The 19,388-nt window shown below is 36.9% G+C and overlaps 1 protein-coding gene across 1 annotated transcript in view; it reads left to right on the top strand.

Annotated features, from left to right (window-relative positions):
- Window positions 1-19,388, top strand: part of PRORP (protein only RNase P catalytic subunit) — a 146,258-nt gene that overhangs the window by 45,134 nt on the left and 81,736 nt on the right. Inside the window, exon 5 of the mRNA XM_090270133.1 lies at window positions 6,779-6,886. Coding sequence (XP_090126259.1) covers window positions 6,779-6,886 — 108 coding nt within the window. The remainder of the gene's footprint in view (window positions 1-6,778; window positions 6,887-19,388) is intronic.

Raw genomic sequence — 19,388 nt, 5'->3', positions numbered from 1 at the left:
AGGGCATTTGTTTAAACTGTTTTGTTTCTAGGAATTAGAACATTATTTGGCACATAATAGGTGCTTAATGAACATCTGTTGACTGACCAAGTAACTGTATTATAAACTTATGGCCTAAGGATAAAATCTAGCCTATATTTTTTTGCTGTTGTTGGAGCTTTTTTGTGTTTCACTCTCATGAAAAACTTATTTGAGAACCCTGGCTGCTGTGGCTCAGTGAATTGAGTGTCGGCCTACGAGCCAAGTGTCGCTGGTTCGATTCCCAGTCAGGGCACATGACTAGGTTGCATGTCAGGTCCCCAGTTGGGGGCATGGGTGAGAGGCAACCACACAGTGATGTTTCTCTCCCTCTCTCTAAAAATAAATAAATAAATAAATAAACTAAACAAATTATTTTAAAAAACAAAAAAGTTATTTGACATATTTCAGAATGCCAGATTTTTCACTTCCCTTGTAAACCACTTCTGCTAACCCTGAGTCTATGTTTTTGTGTGGTGACAATTAACTAGACTGAGTACTGGGCTGCTTCCATATTAAGGGAAGTATGTGCTCCAGTTTGTCACAGTCTTCACCTGTTTCTGTCAAATATTAGAAAATGAGACTTGCGCCATTTACTATTTATCATGTTGCTTGTCCTGTTATGTTTTCTTAGACTTGGCTCATCTTATTTATATTGCCTGCTTGTTCCCTATAAGCATTTAAATAAACAACCTGTGTTGCAAGTAATAGTATTTACAATTTCTGTGAAGTTATACATCTATGCAAAACTTGTACACATATGTTTATAGGAGTATAATTCATAATAGCCAAAAAGTGGAAATAACCTAAATGTCCTTAAACTGATAAATGGATAAAATGTGATATGTCCATATGAGAGAATATTATATGGACACATCACATTTTATCCATTTATCAGATAAATAGGGATAAAGATAAAAAGGGATGAAGTCTGATTTATGCTGCAACATGGATTGAACTCGGTAAATGTTAACCAGAGTAAAAGGAGTCAATCACGGAAGACCATACATTTGTATTGGGTCTGCTGCATGGGCAACAGCAGACCCTCCATATCACCCTGCCCAGGCTCTGTAGCTTCAGCTTCACTGGAGAGGACACTCCAGCGTCATCGCAAGATGTCGATTCAACAACACTGGAGGAGACAGATACCGTGTCACTCCCGAGTCGGACTGCACAACCATTCTTGGTGGTGCAGATAGACTCTTAAGAAGCTACACCATCGTCTCTCGAGACGGACGGCTGCCGACGACGACGATACATTTGTATTCTTCAATTTATATGAAATGGCCAGAATAGGTAAATCTATAGAGACAGAAAGTAGATTAGTAGTTGCTGTGTGGTAGGTGGTGGGATGGAGATTGACTGCAGATGAGGGTCAAGTTTCTTCCTAGAGGGACAAAAATGTCCTAAAAATAGATTGTGGTGATGTTGCAAAACCCGTGAGTTGAACTGTACACTTCAAACAAATGAATTGAATGGTTATTTGAGTTGTATCTCAATAAAATTGTATTTTTTTCCTATTCATTTATTTTTTAAATATGTTTTATTGATTACAGTTGTCCCAATTTCTTTTCCCTCTGCTTCCCTCCACCCAGTGACCCCCCTCCCTCCAGTTGTCCCCCCTCCTTAGTCCATGTCCATTGGTTGTGCATATAGCTCTTCTCAACCTCTTCCTGTCCACTCCCTCCTACTATGCTTCTTAATTCCTGCATCATCTCCCTCCCTTTTCCTCTTCCCCCTCTCCACTGACCTCCCCCCAATATGTTCCCCATACCTATAATTATTTTTCCATTCTCGTTGCCTACTTAGTTTGCCTTTGTTTTGATTCCCTAGCTTCTGTTGTTGGTTGTTGTGATACAGTTTTCATTTTAATGTTCATAGTTTTGATCCTCCTTCTTCTAAACCAGTCCCTTTAACATCTCATATAACAGTGGTTTGGATCTAATGAACTCCTTCAGTTTTACTTTGTCCTGGAAGCACTTTCTCTACCCTTCTATTCTGAATGACAGTTTCGCTGGGTAGAGTATTCTTGGCTGTAGGTTTTTGCTTTTCATTACTTTGAATATTTCTTGCCAGTCCCTTCTTGCCTGCAGGGTCTCCTTTGAGAAATCAGCTGATAGTCTAATAGGGACCCCTTTGTACATAATCCTTTTGTTCTCTCTTGCTGCTTTTAAGATTCTCTATTTATCTTTAATTTTTGACAATTTGATTATAATGTGTCTTGGAGTGGTTCTCCCTGGGTCCAGTTTTTCTGGAACTCTCTGTGCTTCCTGGACCTGTAAGTCTATTTCCTTCCCCAAGTTAAGAAGTTCTGCTTCATTATTTTTTCACATAATTTTTCAATTTCTAGTTCTTCTTCTCCCTCTGGCAACCCTATAATTCGAATGTTCGTTCTCTTATAGCTGTCCCAGAGGTTTCTGAGCCTGTCCTCATATTCCTCACTTTTTGTTTCCTTTTTGTGCACTGGTTGACTGTTCGTTCCTTTCCTGTGTTCGGATTTGTTGATTTGATCTCTGATTTTCGTTTCCTCATCACTTGTCTCATATGTGTTTTCGTTCACTTCAGCAGGGCTAGCCTTCGTTCCTTCCCTGTCGTGTTCTATATCTTTTGTTAATTCTGTAAGCTGCCTTATGACTATAGCTCTGAACTGAACCTCAGAAGGTTTTTCTATTTGTTCATCAGTTAATTCCTTTATTTGCTGCTTGGTTAGCTTCATGACTGGTATTTTCAGTCATTATTCCTGTCATTCTGACTGGTTTCATTTATTTTTCCATCTTGGGCGGGGCTGTCACACCTCCTACGCTATTGGGTGCAGCACCCTGAGCACTCGTCACAACCCTGCGGCCTTTTTCACCACACTGTGGCGCTTTGTGTGGGGGCGGGGGTTCAAGATCGATTCCTGCTGCTACTCTCTGCTGAGAGAGACCGGGAGAGCCTCTTCCCCTCACCCCATACCCTCTGGGCCTCACAGTCCTAGGCAATGGGGGTCTGCCTTCCCCAGCATTAGAATCATGAGCTGACAGGTCTCATCTGCAGCCGGGAGTGCTCCCCTGGCGTTTCTCACAGTCCTGCCGCTAGCCCTGCTGCTGCCGCCGCCGACAGCAGAGCCTGACCTATTGGCCCTGGTTTCGCCCCTCCTACCCGTCTGGACGAGCACCACTGGTTTATAACTTCATATTTTGGATTTCCATGTAGTTTTATTTTCTGGAACTTCTGGTTATTTTTGGTTTTGAGGTAGTTGTATTCCTTCTTAGTTGTGGAGGGAGACAGAGCGTGTCAGTCTAAGCCTCCATCTTGGCCATAAGTCCAAAATTGTTTTTTTTTAAGAACTTTTATTAATAGTCAAGAAAAAAAAATCAAAAGATTGGTGGAGTTTCCTATACTATACCAGATCATTAACCAATCTGTAATCAAACACAGTCTCAGCAGTAGCCCTACAAAGAAATAATTGTTTTTTGTTTAAATTTACCCTCCATTAAAACAGCTAAGGTTGCAGATTTATAATACCCTATGCCAAAGTTAGTTTGCTATCTCATTAGGTCAATTCTTTCTTTGTCTTGCTTTTTCAGCATGGTTCAGAGGCTTTTGACTGCAGTGATGGATGTAAATTTGTATAATTTGAAAAATGAGCACTTTGGAGGTCCACTAGAAGGAAGTATTACAAAGAATCCCAGACTTGTTGTGTACTTAATAAGTGGAGCTTTAATAATGGGGGGGAAAAACCCAACCTGATATCTTGGAATTTTCTATTAGAAGACGTGGGTCAGGAGAATAATTTTTGGATGGAATTTATTTTATTTTATTTTATTTTTTATTACACATCCTGTGATTACATAGAGTCTCTTGCAACTCACCTTTCAAACAAAGCATCTGAAGTATATCCTTTTCCATTCTGTGATTTTAAGGGATTTCCAAGTGTTATTAACACAATATGAGAACTGGAAGGGGATTTTATAAGTTATCTAGTTTAACTTGATTTTTACAGATGTCCATTTTGCCAGTAATACTGAAATACCTTAGTTTGTCATTATTCCTGAGGTGAATATAATAGTACTAAGAGGAGTCTAAAATGATAAATTGGAAGTGTAGTAAGAAATCTTGTTCATGTTAATTATTAGTGAAACCTGAATTTTAGAAACTTAATGCACTTGGTTTTTTTTTTTCCCCTTGATTCTTTCATAGTAAAACCAAAAATGGTCATATTACATGTAAACTGTTTTAATTCTCCTTGATAGATTTTCCTTTTATAAAAAATAGTATCCCTATTCTAACCAATAGTTAGTTAGTTTTGGTATTAACTGAAACTTTCTAAACATTTGCAAGAAATATATTTGAATAGAGAAATTTTAAAACAAGGTGTTTTGCTGACTAGAAGGGAAAGAGGTTTGTCCCACACAACTAGAGTTGACAAGGACAGAAAAAGTCAAATGAGAAATAAAAGCATGCATATGGCTCAATGGTTATTTTATTTATTTTAAAAAAGATTTTATTTACTTTTAGAGAGAAGAGAAGGGAGGGAGAAAGAGAGGGAGAGAAACATGGATGTGTGGTTGCCTCTTGCACACCCTCATCAGGCATGTGTCCTGACTGGGAACCAAACTGATGGCCCTTTGATTCCCAGGCCAGTTCTTAATCCATTGAGCCACACAAGCCAGGGCTGGATCAATGGTTATTTTAAAGGTGAAAAATATTATGTATAGTAAGGATTTTTTCTTTTTCTTTTTTTTTTTTATCAGTTTTATTAAGGTATAATTTACAAATACTAAAATTTGCCATTGTACAATTCAGTGAGTTTTGACAAATGCAGGCAATTATATAATAACCTCCATAATCAATATTTGGGGTAATTATCCCCAAAAGTTTCCTTGTGTTTATTACAGTCACTTCCCTCTCCCCACTTCCTGGAACCATTAATTTGCTTTTTGTTGGTATGGTTCTTCCTGTAAATTTCATGTAAATGGAAATCATGCAGTATGTAAGTAGTTTTTTTTTGTCTACCTCTTTTCAGTTAGCATAATACTTTTGAGATTCATACATGTTGTTGTATGTATCAATAATTTCCTTTTATTGATTAATAGGATTCTATTGTCTGGATATACCACCTTTTTTCCCCATTAATTTCCAGGCAATGGACATTTGAATTGTTTCCAGTTTTTAGCAATTAGGAATAAAGTCATTATTAACATTCGTGTATAAGTCTTTGTATGAATGTAGGTTTTCATTTCTCTTCTATAACTAACTAAAGGTGGGATTTTTGGGTTGTAAGATAAATGTATGCAAAACTTTAAAAGAAACTTGCCAAATTGTTTTCCAAAGTGTTTATACTATTTACCATTCCTGCCAGCAGTGTGTGAAAGTTCCAGTTGCTCCACATACTTGCTATAGTCATTCTTTTAAATTTTAGCCTTTTAGTGGGTGTATAATGATATCTCACTGTGGTTTTAAATTTGCATTACCCTAATGACTAATAATATTGAATATCTTCATTTTTGTAACAGTGATAACAGTAATACTAACTAATCCAAAGTTGAAACTCAGGTTTGTCACTTGTCACAATAATGTCCTTTATAAGCTTTTCCTTTTCTAGATCTAGTCCAGTATCACACTTTGGGTTTAGCTGTCTTGTTTCCTTGATTTCTTTTAATCTGCAACAAAAAGCTCAGGTTTTGAGTTTTTGTTTGTTTGTTTTTGTCTTTCTTGGATCTCCACTTAAAAAAAACCAACCAACTGTAGGCCTATTATTTTATAGAATGTCTCTCAGTTTGAGAAATTAGTTTATCTTTGTTTCCTTATGATTAGATTCAGGTTATGAATTTTGGGCAAAAATACCACAAAAATCCTATTATGTCCTTCTCAGTGGCTTCATTCAAGAGGCACAAGATATGAATATTAGTGATGACTTTGTGTTTCCCGAGACATTTTTGCTGAACCTGATGTGAAGAATTTGCCTGTTTTCTTCAAGAATTTTCATAGTTTTGGCTTTGTTTTTCTACTTTCTCTGAAATTTAATTTGCTCTTCTTTTTCTAGCTTAAGGTGAAAACTTACATCAATGACTTTAGACCTTTTCTCTTTCCATATAAGCATTTAAAGCTATACATTTCTCTCTAAGTATTGCTCTAATGCATTCTATGAATTGTGACATGTAATCTTTTATTATCACTTAGTTCAAAATATTTTCTTATTTCCATTAAGTTAGGGTTTTTTGTCTCTTTCGTAACTGGTAGGCACATTGTAAATGCTCAACAAATATTTGTTGAATGAATTGATGAATCAACTCTTCAAAATAGCCATAAGAAAAACAAAAACTTCTTGATGCCAAAAGAGGAGCTACAAATTATGTAACCTCATTCTTTCAGCACAGTTGCACTGGTAGGCTGGCATAGCTGAGGTTTACTTCTCCTTGGCTTACAGAACAGGACATAGTGATTTTTGACATTTCATTCTCATCATTACTGTCATGCGGGTCAATTTTGCAGACTGACTAGCTGGTTACAGATCAAATGAAATAGTGTGACAAAGTACTTTATGAAGTGTAAAGCACTATGAGATTATAAGGTGTGTCAGATAATTATATGCAGTTGCATCTATTAGGCTGGCTTTTTCAGATTTCATTTTGAAAGTACAATATCTTTATGTGTGTGCATTTTAAGAGAAAGATGTTTTGAATTCCCAAAATGATAATAAACGTCATAGCAGTATGTTTATCTTAAAATTCTTACTTTGTTCTTATTAATGTTTTGTCTGATTTTTCTTTTTTAGGAACTTAAGAGATTTCAGAACTTTGTGAAACACTGCCCTCCTTTTGATATCGTCATTGATGGGCTCAATGTTGCCAAAATGTTTCCTAAAGCTCGTGAGTCTCAAATTGTAAGTACAAGTTGTATTTTATTATTCCAAATCTCTAGAAAATATTTATTGCACCCGTTTTTTATCTTCCTTGGATCTCATAGCTCCCCATTTTTCCTTCCTCTAAAAATAAAGCTCTTAAAGGTGCACCTTTAAGAGTGAGTGGCTGTTACAGGCAGGGCAAGAATGGGAGATTAAAAAGTCCACTTTTTAAGAGCAAAAGCTTAAAGTAGTGGTAGATACCAGAGTTTTCCCCGTTTGATATTTTGTTCTTTGCCTCTCTGTTTGCCAAAATCTGCTAGAATCTTTCAGAATGTGCATATTTTCCTCCTGACACCAGGGAACATGTAGCCTTCAGCTAACTTTCTTCTAGTCTCTCTTTCTCTCTCTCTCTCTCTCTGGTGTTACTCTAGCATTTCCCTGTGGGTCACAACCCTCTATTTGAAAATGATCAGCATACACTATCAAGAAATATAATCATTTATTACTCACATTTGTTTTTTTAGACATAGTATGTTTGTAAATTAACCTAAGCAGTTTTTTGTAAGGTAGTCATTTGTTCAATCAGTTTATAAATGTCATAGTGTTTCTAATAGGAATGTCATGATTTTTATAGTAGTAGTGAACAATTATTTTAATTCTCATTTTACAGTTTATAAAATAAAAAAATTGAGGCTAATTTTGTACAGTAAATCCTTAGAAAGCAGTCATGACATCAAAATTAGATCGCAGAACTCCAAGGTTTCAGGCTTGTGACTCTTATCGCTGGCAATCCGTGGCTGTTCATCTGTAGTTAAACTGTTGTTTCTTTAACAATTGCTGCCAACTTAAAAGCTTTTTCTCAGATATTCTGCTAGTCCAATTTTGTCATTTATACTCAGAAAAGTTCACAAGTACTAACAAAGGACAAGGTTGATTTACAGAAATTCCTGTATATACGTTTTTTATGTTTATTCATACCTTTTTATGGTCAAGGAATATGTACTTTTTAATCCTTTATTAAAAAAAAAACACGAAGGAAGTGGAAAATATTTTTGTCTCTTAGGTACTTGAAGGGGCCTTTGAGGCAGTAATTTTGACGAAAGCAAAGCCAAAAAGGGAAACATGAAGTTATCACTAATGTTTGGTAGAGCTCAGACTCAGAAGAGCTCATTCTAAGAAGTTCCTTATCTAATCTGGTCTGCTAAATTGACACATGTCATGATGAAAACGAAATGCCAAAATCTCTGTGTCCTAATATGTAAGCCAAGGAGAATTAGAAGGTGTCATATTTGTTTACCTTTTGTTTGACTTTCAGCTTTACACAAAGTACTAAAAATTGGCTTGCCAGAAATATATAGCCTGAATTGGACTAACTTTTTTGGGAAAAGTAAAATGTTGAAGATGATGTAATGGACACGTCCCTTGGCATTATGGAAGGAAAATAGCAGATTTTAGCAAAAAAAAAGGCATAAAACAAAATATCAACCAGGGAAATCATACACATCTACCACTATTTTTAGCTTTTACTATTCAAAGAATTTTATGCTGGCAACACTTTATGTGACAAAAACGTAATTGTTATTACCCGGCTCTTTAGAGCATGGCTATATATATATATTTAAAGATTTTATTTTTAGAGAGAGGGAAAGGGAGGGTGAGAAACATCGATGTGAGAGAGAAACATCAAATTGGTTGCCTCTCACACACCCCCAAATGGGTATCTAGCCCACAACCCAGGCATGCGCCCTGACGGGGAGTGGAACCAGAGACCTCTAGGTCTGCAGGCTGGCACTCAGTCCATTGAGCCACACCTGCCAGGATTAGAGCACTGTTGTCTGTGTGGTGCACTGGCATTATATTTGGAAACCTTAATTCAGACTCAGCATAGAGACACCACCTGAGTAAGAAAGGAGGAAATAAACTTCCTTCTAAAGTATTTTCTCAAATATCTAAAGCTACAGATTGGTAAAAATAATAATAGTAAAAAAAAATAATAAGCCATGTTCTATTTTCCATAGGCACTCCCTTTTTTAAATTCTTGGATAAATTTAAGACCCTCTGTGGCTTAATTTCTTTCTTTAACACTTTCTAGGTTATCAGAAGTAGCTTCCCACTTTTTCTGTTACTCTTTTAAACAGTGTTTTCATTTACAACTTAAGAATGGGAATTATGGAGCTAGACCCTTTGAATTTCAATACTGGCTATGCCACTTAATAGCTTTCATAGTTTGAGCAAGTTACCTTCTTTGTGCCTTAGTTTACCAGCCTGTAAGAAGGTGATAAACTAGTACCTGTCTTATAACAATGTTGTGAAAAGTAGAGCAGGATCTGGGCCCAGCATCCTGTACATACAGACATTCAGCAAGAGTGGGAAATTTGGTCAGTTTTGATCAAAACTAGCGCACTGTAAGAGTAAATGGAGACTTCCAGCCAAGATGGAGGCGTAGACAGACACGCTGCATCTCCCTCCACAACTAAGAAGGAATACAAGTACCTCAAAACTAGAAACAACCAGAAGTTCCAGAAAATCAAACTGCATAGAAGTCCAGAAAACAAAGATATAAAGAAGAAATACTCATCCAGACAGGTAGGAGGGGTGGAGAGGACGTGGTGTGGTGGTGGCAGCAGCTGCAGCAGCAGCAGGCCATTGGAACGCACATTCACATGTTTTAAAAAGTCAGGAGGGACACCTGGGGAGCGTTCCCAGCTGCTCACCGGACCTAGCAGCTCACGGTCCCAGCACCAGGGAAAATCAAGCCTCATTGCTTCTGACTGTGCAGACGAGTGGGGGTTGGGGTGGAGGCAGAAACTGCCAGGCTCTCAGCAGAGTCTGCTTGTTTAAAGGGCCCCCACGGTCCTAGAACATCCACAGACACACCGACTCTGGGAACAATAGCCAGGGCAGCAACTAGAAGGGCGCCAGTCTGGTGCAGAAGGTGGAGAAGCGCCTGGAAAAGGGGCGAGTGCTGGGCAGGTGGCATTGTTTCCTCTTGGACCCCTCCACCACATATAGCGCCACAAAATGGTGAAACAGGTCACTCTGTACTGACGAATCCCTAAGGCTCTGCCCCTTACAACGTAACAGGAGCGAAAGCTCTACCTGGGATGTGGAGGCAAACAAACACGGGAGCCTGTCAGAATGAGGAGACAGAGAAGTGTGGCCCAAAAAGGGGGATGGATCAAGGTTCCAGTGGGAGAACTAAGCGACAAGGAGATAGCCAACCTAACAGATGAGGAGATAGACAACCTAACAGACGAAGAATTCAAAACACTGGTGATAAAGATGCTCACAGGCTTGACAGCTTGAGTACAGCAAATGCTTAAGAGAAGAAGTGAAGGCTATGCTAAGTGAAACAAAGGAAAATCCACACAAAACCTATGGTGGAAGGGAAGAAAACGGGTTCAAATCAATGATTTGGAACATAAGGAAGAAAAAAACAGTGAACCAGTGCAGAATGAGGAAACAAGAATTGAAAAAAATGAGGAAAACTTCCCAAATTTTGTGAAGGAGATGGACATACAGGTCCGGGAAGCACAGAGGGTCCCGGGCAAGCTGGATCCAGAGGGGACCACACCAGGATGCATCATGACTGAGATGCCAAAGGTGAAAGATAAAGACAGAGTCCTGGGGGCAGCAAGAGAGAGGTGGAGAGTTGCCTACAGGGGGGAGCCTATAGGACTGTCAGCTGATTTCTCAGAGGACACTTTGCAGACAGGAAGGGACTGGCAAGCAGTATTCAATGTGATGAAAGGCAACCTGCAATCAGGATTACTCTGTCCAGCAAAGCTATCATTTGGAATGGAAGGGCATATGAAGTGCTTCCCAGACAAGGTGAATCTAAAGGAGTTCATCATCACCAAGCTATGATTATATGAAATGTCAAAGGGACTTACTTAAGAAAAAGAAGATCAAAACTATGAACACTAGAATGACAACAAACTCACAAGTATCAACAACTGAATCTAAAAAATAAAAACAAAACCCAACTAAGCAAGCCAGAATAGGAACAGAATTATAGGTATGGGGATCATTTTGAGGGTTATTAGCTGGGAGGGGGAAAAGGGAGAAATGGGGAAATGGTGCAGGGATTAAGAAGCATATTTGGTTGGTACAAAATAGACAGGGGGAAGTTAAGAATAATATAGGAAAGGGTGAAGCTAAAGAACTTATATGTCCTACCCATAAACATGAACTAAGGGGGTGTGGGATTACTGGAGGGAAGTGGGGTGCTGGGTGGAGGGGAGCAAAAGGGAAAAAAATTGAAACTACTATAATAACATAATCAATAAATGATACTTAAAAAAAAATAAAAAGTAAATGGAGACTTCTGGCCAAGATGGAGGTGTAGGCAAACATGCTTTGTCCCATTCACCACTACAGCAAAAAATTGCAACTAGAGTACAAAACAGATTTCACCCAAATTCATCAGAAAATCGAGCTGTATGGAAGTCTGACAACCAAGAGTTTAAAGAAGCCACATTCATTCAGAAGTGTAGGAGGGGCAGAGACATGGAGGTGCAGAGAGGCAGTGGAACAGGTGGGCCCACATTTACGTGTGGTGGATAAAAATGAGGGATGCCTTGGGAGTGAGTGATTCCAGCCCCATCCAGAGCACCCAGCCCAGGGTTCCAGCAGCAGGAAGGTAAGCCCCCCATAACTTAGGGCTGCAAAAACCATTGGGAGTTGGGACAGCGGAAGAAACTGTACGATTCTCAAGAGACTTCTCTTAAAGGGCCCACAACAGATTTAGGAATCATGCAGAGTCACCCACTCTGGGATTCAGCACCATGGCAACAGTTGGAAGGGCACAAGTGGCATAGGGGAGAAGGGGAGAAAGTGAAGTGACTGCCAAGAGGGCCAGTGCCAGGGAGACAACTTTCTCTTGGGCAATCTCCAAAGGCCAGGCATTGTCCTCTCTCTGAGTTCCCCCCCCACCCCACAGAGCCACAAAGCTGTGAAGTGGGTGGCCCCACCCTGGTTACTACCTCAGGCTTTGCCTTACACAATTTACAGATGCCTTTTCATCAGTAGGCAATGCTACTGAGACAGGGAGTCAAAGCAGCTCTATGTAACACACAGAAACAAACACAAGGAGGCTGCCAAATTGAGGAGACAAAGAAATGTGGTCCAAATGAAAGAACAGATCAAAACTCCAGAAAAAGAGCTAAATGAAATGGGGATAAGCAACCTATCAGATTCAAAGTTCAAAACACTGGTTATGAGGATACTCAGAGAAATCATTGGGTATTGCAATAGCATAAAAAAGACCCAGGTAGAAATAAAGTTTGTATTAAGTGAAATAAAAATCTACAGGGAACCAAGAATGGAGGGGATGAAGCCAAGATTCAGAGCAACGATTTGGAACATACGGAAGAAAAAAGCATTCAATGCGAGCAGGAAGAAGGAAAAAAATTTAAAATATGAGAATAGAATAAGGAGCTTCTGGGACACCTCCAAACATACCAACATCTGAATCATAGGGATACCAGGAGGAGGAGAGGAGGAAGGTCAAGAGATTGAAAACTTAATGGAAAAAATAATGAAAGCAAACTTCCCTAATTTGGTGAAGAAAATAAACATACAGGTCCAGGAAGCACAAAGATTCCCAAATTGGACCCAAAGAAGACCATACCAAGACAATCATAATTAAAATACCAAAGGTTAAAGATAAAGAGCGAATCTTAAAAGCAGGAAGAAAAAGCAGAGAGTTACCTACAAAGGAATTCCCATAAGATTGTCAGCTGATTACTTTGCAGGCAAGAAGGGACTGGCAATAAGTATTCAAAGTGATGAAAAGGAAGGACCTACAACCAAGATTACTCTATCCAGCAAAACTATCATTTAGAATGGAAGGGCAGATAAAGTGCTTACCAGACAAGGTGAAACTAAAGGAGTTCATCATCACCAAATTATTATTATATATGAAATGTTAAAGGGAGATATTTAAGAAAAAGGTCAAAACTATAAACATTAAAATGGCAATAAATACAAATTATCAACAATTGAATCTAAAAAACAAACTAAGCAATCAAGAAGAATAGGGACAGAATCATGGGTACAGAGAGCATTTTGATGGTTGCCAGATGGGAAGGGAGCATGGGGGAATGTGTGAAAATGTGAGGGGATTAGAAATACAAATAGGTAGTTACAGAATAGCCATGGGGATGTAAAGTACAGTATAGGAAATGGAGTAGCCAAAGAACTTATACACGTGATCCATGGACATGAGCGAGCCATTAATTATGTGAAATATTAAAGGGAACTATGTAAGAGAAAGAAGATCAAAGCTATGACCATTAAAATGGCAACAAATGCACAACTCTCAACAACTGAATCTAAAAAACTAAGCAAACAAGCAGGACAGGAATAGAATCATAGATATGGAGATCATTTGTAGGGTTATCAGCTGAGCCCTGGGGAAAAGGTACAAGGATTAAGGGGTACAAATTAGTAGGTACAAAATAGACAAGGGGATGTTAAGAACAGTATAGGAATTGGAGAAGCCACAGAACTTATCTGTATGACCCATGGACATTAACTATGGGAGGGAATGGCTGGAGGGAATGGAGGTACCGGGAGTAGGGTGGCAAAGGAGGAAAAATTGGGACAACTTTAATAGCATAATCAATAAAGTGTATTTAAAATAAAGGATGTTGTGAAAAGTAAATGAGTTAATGCATGTAAGCTTGGCACATAGTAAGTACTTAATAAGTGTAATTATTGTGATTATTATTCATATGAACTGCCCCAATGGAACCATAATTCTTGCTTTCAACAGACCTTCATTTGACAGTTTAAGATTTTTTTCCTGCCCTGACTGGTGTGGCTCAGTGGGTTGGGCATCGTCCCACAAAGTCAAAGGTCACTGGTTCGATTCCTGGTCAGGGCACATGCCTGGCTGGCAGGCCAGGTCCCTGATTTGGGGGTGTGCAAGAGGCAACTGATTGATGTTTCTCTCCCTCCATTTTTCCCTCCCTTACCCTCTCTCTAAAAATAAATAAATAATATATATTTTAAAAAGACTTTTTTCCTGTTATGTCAATCATGTCAATGTAGTTAAAAGAAAATGCAAAGCTCTGCCTTCGTATTAGACTCAAAATAGATCAGGTACTCAATACTTGATTAGAATTAAAGCCAGTACCATCAAAAACTTAAGAAAAAATTTAAATATGATAATTTAAGAAATTTTATTTTCTTCTGATTATAAAAGTAATGTGTGATTGCTAATTATAAAGGTATTGATTATAAACGTAATACAAGTAATTGTAGAAAATTTAGAAATTACAGAAGAGAAAATCATACATAATTCTACCATTCAGCAGTAATCACTGTCAATGTTTCATTTATTTCCTTAAAGTATTTTTCTATCTTTTTCTTACCTAGTTGAGCTCCAAATGTGTAAATAGTTATATATCTGCATTTTAACTTACAGTTGTTGAAAATTATTAAAATGAAATTATAAAAGGAATAGAAGGTATTATGTATTTCTTTTATATTTGAGATGTGAAGGACCTTTGAAACACACATAAAATTCAAGATCCCTAATGGGAAAAATAGAGAAATTTCCTAGACTGTAAAAAATACTATAAGTACTGTTAAAAGACAAAAACTGTAAAAAATACTATAAGTACTGTTAAAAGACAAAAACAAACTGAAATTTTTTCTTGCAAGACACAGAACAAAGGCCTAATTTGTTAACTGTACCAAAGACTCTTGTAAGCCTATATGAAAAAGTTGAACCATGCCATAGATAAGCGGTTTAAGCTTATTTTCATATTTACAGGTATGCAGATGGAAGAGATTTAAAAGTTGCTAGTATACAGTATTTTGAATGGTTTGGAGGAGAAGGGAGGAGGGCATTAGTTACAATATTTTTGGTGCGTATTTGGCAATGACTGAACACCTGAAACGTTGAAATTCTACTTGTAGGAAGAAATATATTCATACTAGTACATTAAGTCAAATGTCCAAGTATGTTAGTTATAGCATTGTTTGTAAGCAGAACAGTCTAATCAATTTAAATATCTATCAATCGAAGACCTGATATATATTAAGACAGCCATTTAAAAACGAATGAAATGGATCTATATGTGCTGATATAAAACAAAAGCCAAATAAATGTAAGAAGCAAGTTGAAGAACAGCAAGTTTAATATGGCTCCACTTGTATTAAAAACAAAACAAAGGATTACCAATATATAAATGTTTATTAAATAAGTTTGTATATGTCTAGAAAATTTCTAGAAATTAACACACATGTAAAAACAATAGTTAACTTTGGGAGTTAGGGTTAGAATACAGGGTGGAGAAAAAGTGGGTTCATAGTTGTGAGTATGTGAAATGCAGAATTTATTTTTGTATTATTATCTATAACTACTGTATTATTGTCCATACGAACAACTATAAACCTACTTTTGCCCAACCCTGTATATGAGAATGAGAGGATTTCTGTTTATTTTAATTAAAAAGAATTTTTTTTACAACAGATATATGTTACTCTAAAATAAGAAACAAATTCACATAAGGAAAAGAAAAAAGTAAAAAGGCATTCTTGGTAAATATTCAGAAATAACTATAATACTCTGTAATCTTAAGGATGTACCAGAACTTCTAAATCATTTCCCTGTTCATGAGCATATTCCTTTTTTTGCTATGGTAAATAATGTTTGGAAGAAGATTCCTGTGAATGTTTCAGATGATTTCTTTAGAATAGAGTCCCAGAAATAGAGCTCTTGAGTCAAAGGGTGTGAAGACTTGCAAAGATCTCACTACATGTTGCCAAGTTGCTTACCCAGATTATTGTAGCCATTTATACTCCTACCAACAGAGTATAAAAATGCCCAAATAGAACACATTTCTTCAAGATATCTTATTATGTGATTGTTTCAACTATTTTGTTACATTTGTGCCATGAATCTGCCAAGTGAATAGAGCTGGACAGTTTTGCCCCCCCTCACCACCCCCCATTTTTTAGGTCAAACATTTAAAAAAATTGTAAACCAAGTTAAAATAGTTCAGGAAGGAAATAATCTTGACTATCTTATTTTTCCTCTTTATCTCTCTCTTAATACAATTCCCTTTAAGTGTACATAAAGGAAAGATTAAAAATCCTAATCCTGAGTCTTGTGTTTTTTCATGTTTGTGTGTAGAAGTTTCCAGATTTCCCGATATACAGATGATTTTTGTTCTCCCCATATACATAATACATTACAAATTTTTTTCGGTCCATTTCCATTAATGGTTAATTGTATACCCAACATTATTCTCCATAAGCTCATAAATGAAAAAAGACCATTTTTACATTCATTAGAGAGTAGCACCATGATCACGTAGCTTTATCTCAGAGACTATATCATAGGGGTGAGAGAGATGAAGGAGCTAAAAATAAGTTCTGGGTGTGAATTTATTTTACTTTCTCAACTTTCTTACATATCTTTTATTTATTTATAGATAGATATAGATAACTTCTTATATCTAGAGTGTATATTACGATTGATATCTGCAGAAACTTGCCAGCTACCATGTTGAGTTGAGACTTATTGGTGGTTGCCATTGGGCGAATTCAGCTCTGCACAGCATCTGTCGGTGCATCCATGTATCACCTCACTTGAGTTAGTTGTACTGGCAGGTCCACCAACCGTTTAATTTTAAACTTAATCTCACCTTTAAAATTTTTACTGAATATTTTCTAACAGTGCAGTAAAAGGGAGTGGTGTTTGACATATTTCTCAGACTAAAGTACAGAATTTTGAAGCAAGAAGTTGTTATAACTGATTTTTGCATTTTGAAAAGCTGTCACTCAGGCTGCAAACTTCTATCTGCCAAAAGCTTCCCATGGACATTCAAGCTGATTAATTTACAGAATGTTATAATTCATTGAAAGAAAAAGCAATAATCAAATGTGAAATACAGGTAAATCCCCAGTATTCATCAGTCTGCCTTTGGTGTCAGTCCTAAAAGTGAAAAAAAAGTAAAATGAAGAACCCAGGTTCTAAGAAGAGTATATGTAACATGTCACCATGAGGCTATACAGAGCTGCTAAGGCTAAAAGTGATTCAGAAGAGCCTTTAACTCAGATACGAAGGTTTATATTTAAATGCTACTTGTGGTTCTAAAAAAAGAATAGGGTATGGACTATACAGATTAGTATATAATTTTGTTGATTATGGAAAAAAAAATTTTTGTTTTTTGCTTAAAAGTTATTACTAAATCAGTGGTTAATCTTCTATTTTCTGATGTTAATACAATTTCAGGATATGCTAAATGGAACTGAAGATTGTAAAGTTTCTCACTAGATTTCACTTTTGGCATAATTTATTGTCTTAACTAAGTCATATCTCAATTCTTCAGTGTCTACATTAGTTTTATTTTTCTTTTATCAAGAGCTAATTCATAAACCATAATATCCACTCTTTTAAAATCATTGGATTTTAGTATATTCACAAAGTTTTTCAGCTGGAATTTATCTAATTCCAGAACATTTTCATTCCCCTAAAGTAACCTCCAACTTGTTAGCAGTCATTCCCAATTCCTTCTTCTCCTTAGTCCTTGGCAACCACTGATCTCCTTTCTGTCTTTATGGATTTGCCTGTTCTGGACATTTCATATTTTCACTTAGCATTAAGCATGAATCGGTACTTCATTTCTTTTTATTGCTGAGTAATATTATATGGATATACCTCATTTTATTTATCCATTCATTAGTTTGTGTACATTTGGACATTTGGATTATTTTTACTTTTTGATTATTAAGAATAATGCTACTGTGAACATTTCATATACAAGTTTTTGTATGGACATGTTTTCAATTCTCTTTGAGTATGTACAATACCTAGAAGTGGAATTATTAGGTCATATGGTTAACTCTCTGTTTAACTTTTAGAGGAGCTGACAAACTTCCAAAGCACCTGTATCATTTAATTTTTTCCTTTTTATTGAATTTATTAGGGTGATACTGCACCAATCTGCATTTCCCCTAACGGTGCATGAAGGTTCCTTTTTCTCCACATCCTTATCAACACTAGTTGTTTTGTTGATTTATTGATGGTAGCCATTCTCACAAGTGTGAGGTGCTATCGCATTGTGGTTTTAACTTGCATTTCTCTGATTATTAGTGACATTGAGCATCTTTTCATATGTCTTTTGGCTATCTGTATGTCCTCTTTTTTAATTCAATTTATTAAGGTGACAGTGGTTCATAAAACCATATAGGTTTCAAGTGTACAACTCAACAAAGCATCATTTACACATTGAATAGTGTTCCTATTGCCCCAAGCAAAGTCTCTTTACATCCCCATTTTCTCCCCTTTGCCTACAGTCACCTACACCTCCTTTCCCTCTGGCTGTTACCACTCTGTTGTCTGTGTCTTTCTGTCATTTATATATGTTTTTTTGCTTAACCTCTTCACCTTCTTTCTTCCGGTCCTCCAAACACCTCCCCTCTGATATCTGTCAGTTTGTTCCCTGTGTCCATGCCTCTGTTTCTATTTTGTTTGTCAGTTTATTTTGTTCATTAGGTTCTATACATAAGTGAGATCATATAGTGTTCATCTTTCACTGAATGGCTTATTTCACTTAGTATAGTAAGTTCCAGGTCCAGTCATGCTGTCACACTTGGTAAGATTTCTCTTTTTTCCTTTTCATGACTGAGTAGTATTCCATTGTGTAAATGTATCACAGCTTTTTTATCCACTCATCTACTGTTGGACACTTGGGCTGTTTACAGATCTTGACTATTATAAATAGCGCTGCAATGAATATAGGGATGCATATATTTTATTAATTAGTGTTTCAGGTTTCTTAAGATATATTCCCAGAGATGGGGTCACTGGGTCAAAAGGCAGTTCTATTTTTAATTTTTTGAGGAAACTCCATACTGTTTTCCACAGTGGCTGCACCAGTCTGCATTCCCACCAACAGTGCATTAGAGTTTTCTTTTCCTGCATCCTTGCCAGCACTTATTGTTTGTTGATTTAGTAATGATACCCATTCTGACAGATATGAGATGACATTTCATTGTGGTTTTAATATGCAGCTCTCTGATGATTAATGATGTTGAGCATGTTTTCATATGTCTGTTAGCCATCTTATGTCCTCTTTAGAGAAGTGTCTATTCAGGTCCTTCACCCGTTCTTTAACTGGGTTGTTTGTCTTCCTGGTGTTGAGTTGTATAAGTTCTTTATATATTTTGGAAATAAGGTCAGATGTATCATTGGCAAACATGTTGTCTCATACAGTGGGTTGCCTTTTCATTTTGTTGATGGGTTTTTGTTTTTTGTTTTTGTTTTGCTTTGCAAAAGCCTTTTCCTTTGATGTAGCCCCATTTGTTTATTTTTTCCTTTGTTTCCCTTGCCCAAGGAGATATGTTGATAAAAAATTTGCCACAAGAGATGCCTGAGGTTTTACTGTCTGTGCTTTCTTCTGTGATTTTTATGGTTTCATGACTTTAAGTCTTTTATCCATTTTGAGTTTATTCTGGTGTATGGTATAAGTTGGTGGTCTGGTTTCATTTTTTTGCACATATCTGTCCAATTTTCCCAACA

This window comes from Furipterus horrens, unplaced genomic scaffold, assembly GCF_987537825.1.
Source record: "Furipterus horrens unplaced genomic scaffold, mFurHor1.1.pri manual_scaffold_3, whole genome shotgun sequence".
In the NCBI taxonomy this organism is placed as follows: Eukaryota; Metazoa; Chordata; class Mammalia; order Chiroptera; family Furipteridae; genus Furipterus; species Furipterus horrens.
This window is presented reverse-complemented; position numbering and strand designations above follow the sequence as displayed.